The sequence below is a fragment of the Bidens hawaiensis genome, unplaced genomic scaffold, assembly GCF_021521415.1.
Source record: "Bidens hawaiensis isolate Kalapana, Puna unplaced genomic scaffold, B.hawaiensis_p1.1 tig00028248_1, whole genome shotgun sequence".
Taxonomy (NCBI): domain Eukaryota; kingdom Viridiplantae; phylum Streptophyta; class Magnoliopsida; order Asterales; family Asteraceae; genus Bidens; species Bidens hawaiensis.
In genome coordinates, this window is record NW_027494600.1 from 169,874 (window position 1) to 173,862 (window position 3,989).

The window sequence follows — 3,989 nt, forward strand, 5'->3', positions numbered from 1 at the left end:
AACCGAATTACATTTTCGGTAAATGGTTTTACTCATTTTCGGTATTGGTAATTATTCAATACCATGTCGGTTCAGTACTGATCTCATCTCTAGTAGAAAGCTATACCGTGCTAGATGCTCAAACTGAACATGATATGCGTCTGCAACATACTTCAATGAGCATGTATTATCATGTTTTAGTCCAAAGTAATTGCCTAGTTAAGGTTAATGGTTGGTTGTGTTTCAAAACTTGTCCACAAGTTAAAAGTGTTTGTATATTGACTGAATGCACAGTAAAATATGGCTGATATAGATATATACATATATTGTCATAATTCATAATCCCTAATGCTAAGCATACGTTATGACCCTAATAAATCTATATAAATCTCAAAAGAAAAAAAAATTAAAAAACTCTATACCTTAGTTTTAACATAACACTTTCTGATTGGTAACAAATAGAAAATGAAAGAAGTGGTTAAAAAGCTCTACTGAATACATCAAGGACTATTCTTCTTGTACTTTACTACCTCTATTATTATAGCTTATAACAAACAGTACATTGCTTCTTGCTAGCTCTAGTGTAGTTGTGAGCCCTAGTTAACATTATTATATTATCTCTTCAATTTTCATTGATTGTAGTTTAAATTGGATCATCAATTAGTTAGTTTACTTATGGAGTAAGAAGAGGAGAAATGAGAAAGCGATAATAATAATAAAGGAACTTGAGTTGAAAAAATGTGCTGCTGAGAGACAAGGTCGAATCAGAGCTCAACAGGTGGGGTCCCTACTTCTACCTTTTATTATTATTTTACTTTGTAATTTATTTCTCTCTTCAAATAGTCTGCAAGATGCTTCAATGGATGCATTTGAATTGATTGACTACATACAAACTAGTTTTCATTTTTTAATCGCCGTGTAGAATTATTAAATATTAAAACTGTGCAAAATCGAATTTATGATTGTTCAAAATTGCAAATTAAACGGTTTATAATTCAAAAAAAAAAAAAAAAAAACCATGCTGAATTGAATACCTTTTCAAATTGATGCAACCATGGTTAGTGTAGCTGTGCAAATATTTCCAAATTGGTTTTAGAATCCATTACTTTTGCGTTGGGTAAACTTATTTTAGACCCAACCGTTTTGCATGCCTAATGATCCGATAGTCATGCTACTTATTGTGAGTGTTTGATTTGAATCTGCTTATTTATGTTATGTTATGAGCTAATTTGTTTTACAACAATGAGTTATTCGTTTAGCTTGGTATGCTTATTAGTAGGGACTGCCAATTGGTTATTTGGTTGTAACTTGTAACTCATATATACACTATATGCTAATGTTATAGGATTTAAGAAAAGCAATGCTTCAACCTAAAACCGACATGCTGGAAACAACTTATCCCATGGCACCTATTGGCATCATTCGATCATGTTTCTCTACCAGGTAGTATTAACTACATTAAATTTAAAGAAACTTTTCATCTGAAACATTCCTGTAATTCAGAAATGGAACACCAAGACGGCCTCTGATTGTAACACTTGCCCGGGCCCGCTTAACATTTGATGCATCTCTGGTCCCACCTGCTTCTCTCGAGGGTCTTGAAGGATATTCGCATTGCTGGATTATTTATGTTTTTCATCTTAACACTGATCTTGACAAACTGTGGAAAACCCCGTCTAGGTCAAAATTGAAGGCAAAAGTGTGGTTTGTTCTTTTAATCTTGATTATTATTATTATTATTATTATTATTATTATTATTATTATTATTATTATTATTATTATTATTATTATTATTATTATTATTATTTTTGTGTTTCTAAAAGGAGTTAGAGAAACTTATATTAAATGTTGTAGGTGAGAGTACCCAGACTGAAAGGTGAAAAAATGGGGCTTTTTGCTACAAGATCACCTCATCGCCCCTGCCCAATTGGTCTCACGGTCGCTAAAGTAAGTTAAGTAATATTATTTTAGCTTCATTGCTTAATTATTGTTTATATTGTTTATATTATTATTAGTGTTATTATTGTTATTATTATAATTGTTTGCTTTTAGTAGCTAATAGCATTGTTTGTTTTCTACAAGATTACGCTATATTGTTCTTATTGAAGGGTGTTTTAGAGATTAGTTTTTCAAACCATGTGTAGGTTATGTTGCATTTATTTTGAAACAAGTAGGACTGTATCGAATCAAATGTTCAGTGAACAATTCGTGAACCTTTCGACGGGAAGTTTGTTAATGTATGTTTATTTAATAAACGAATGAACATGGACAAAAAAAATCTGTTCATTTAGTTAAACGAATTCGTTCATTTATGTTCGCGAGCATTTGTATATTCAAATTATTTTATGTTCATGTTTATTTAAGTTTATTCATTTTAACTTTTTTGACTTATTACAGCTTAATTCAGTTTTGATTACCTTTTAGGCCCAACAAATTGTTTTTCACATCACTTTTAACTGATTTTAGTGCAGTTATGTTTAGTATATTAGTTATGTTTTTTGGTTTACATTCGTGAACCGCTTGTTTATATAGTTAACGAACAAACATAAACAAACACTAACATGTTCATTTTTTTAATGATCAAACACAAACAAGAAAACCTGGTTTTTTTTAATTGTTTGTGTTCATTGTTTGTTTGGTTAAAGTTAAACGAAGAAGTTCATTTACAAGTCAAAATGCAAATGAAACAACTTTTTGGTATAAAAAGTCAAGATTATGATCAGAATTTTTACAAAGTTATTTGGATCTAGATTCTCGAGGTTAAGATAAGAAAACAAAGGAACTATTATCTTGAGTTATATGAATTTTACGACTAATCAAAAATTTAATATTTTTAATGAAAATACAATCTTTGTCAATTAGGTGGAATCAGTTCAAGAAAGCAGTATCCTTCTTTCTGGTGTGGATTTGGTTGATGGCACCGTAGGTCATTCTCACTCCATTACTATGATATTACATTTCAGTTGTGAAAATTTTAAATTAAATTAAATTTTTATGCTATTACTTATTTTTTTTTTATGGGTTTTATATTTTATATAGCCTGTTCTGGACATCAAGCCCTATTTACCATATTGTGACAGTATTCAAGGAGCAAATGTTCCCCATTGGGTTAAGGTATCCCCGTATACGACAATAAATATTGGTCAAAGTTGGTCAAACCTATAAAACTAGCTAACTTTGTGTCAACATTTTGAGCAGATGGACGATTTATTAGCGGTCTCTTCGGTTGGTTTCTCTGATGATTTTCTTGCAACTCTAATCGATTGTTGGCCCGCAATAGTAAGAACTATGAACTCATATAACATAATATTCATCATTGCTCATATGTTTGTTTGCATTTGGTTTATGCTAAACCGTTACTTGCAGGACAAGAAATCACTATATACGTCACCTGAAGAATTTCAAATGTTGGTCAAACAAGTGCTTTCATGAGACATTAGGTCGGTATCACAACGAACCCAAGGTGAGGAAAATTACGAAAAGATAAAAAACGAGCGGGTTTATGATGATGATGAAGGACGTGATATTATTTATCATTTGAATTTAGAAGGCTTAGATGTCGCGTATAGAATCACATCCGATAGTAATGTACTTGTTGAAAATGTTACGGTTTCTTCGAAGTGATTATATGTGAATCCGGAACTGTAAAATACTGTTCTGGACCATAGGGCGGCGCAACATTTGAAATGAGTAAAATGATTTGGACGCTATTTTAAGGTAAAAACATTTATAAGATATTGTTGTTTTAGCGGTAAACTTTTTAACTATATTTAACAAGTTATGAAAACTAGTTGGATTGCCTGCACAATGAGATTTTGGTCGATATCGATTTGGTTCGTTAGATTACATGTATTATAGTGGCACTTTATATGCAACCGAAGGATATGCCCAATAGGGCATCGTCACATGTTTTACATCAAGCGACAACCATAAAAACGAATACTGGTGCCAATGTTTGGCCTGTATCGGTTCGATTTGTAAATGGAAAAACAAATAAAAAGCAGTTATGT

General features: G+C 31.3%; 1 protein-coding gene across 1 annotated transcript; it reads left to right on the forward strand.

Moving 5' to 3' along the window:
• The first annotated feature begins 715 nt into the window (after positions 1-715).
• On the forward strand, positions 716-3,665 carry LOC143576631 (uncharacterized). Its single transcript, XM_077060677.1, has 8 exons — positions 716-757; positions 1,325-1,422; positions 1,483-1,678; positions 1,834-1,926; positions 2,842-2,901; positions 3,019-3,093; positions 3,178-3,258; positions 3,346-3,665. Exons 2-8 carry the CDS (start codon positions 1,340-1,342, stop codon positions 3,409-3,411), a joined length of 654 nt encoding a protein of 217 aa, XP_076916792.1. The 5' UTR covers positions 716-757; positions 1,325-1,339; the 3' UTR covers positions 3,412-3,665.
• Positions 3,666-3,989: the final 324 nt, after the last annotated feature.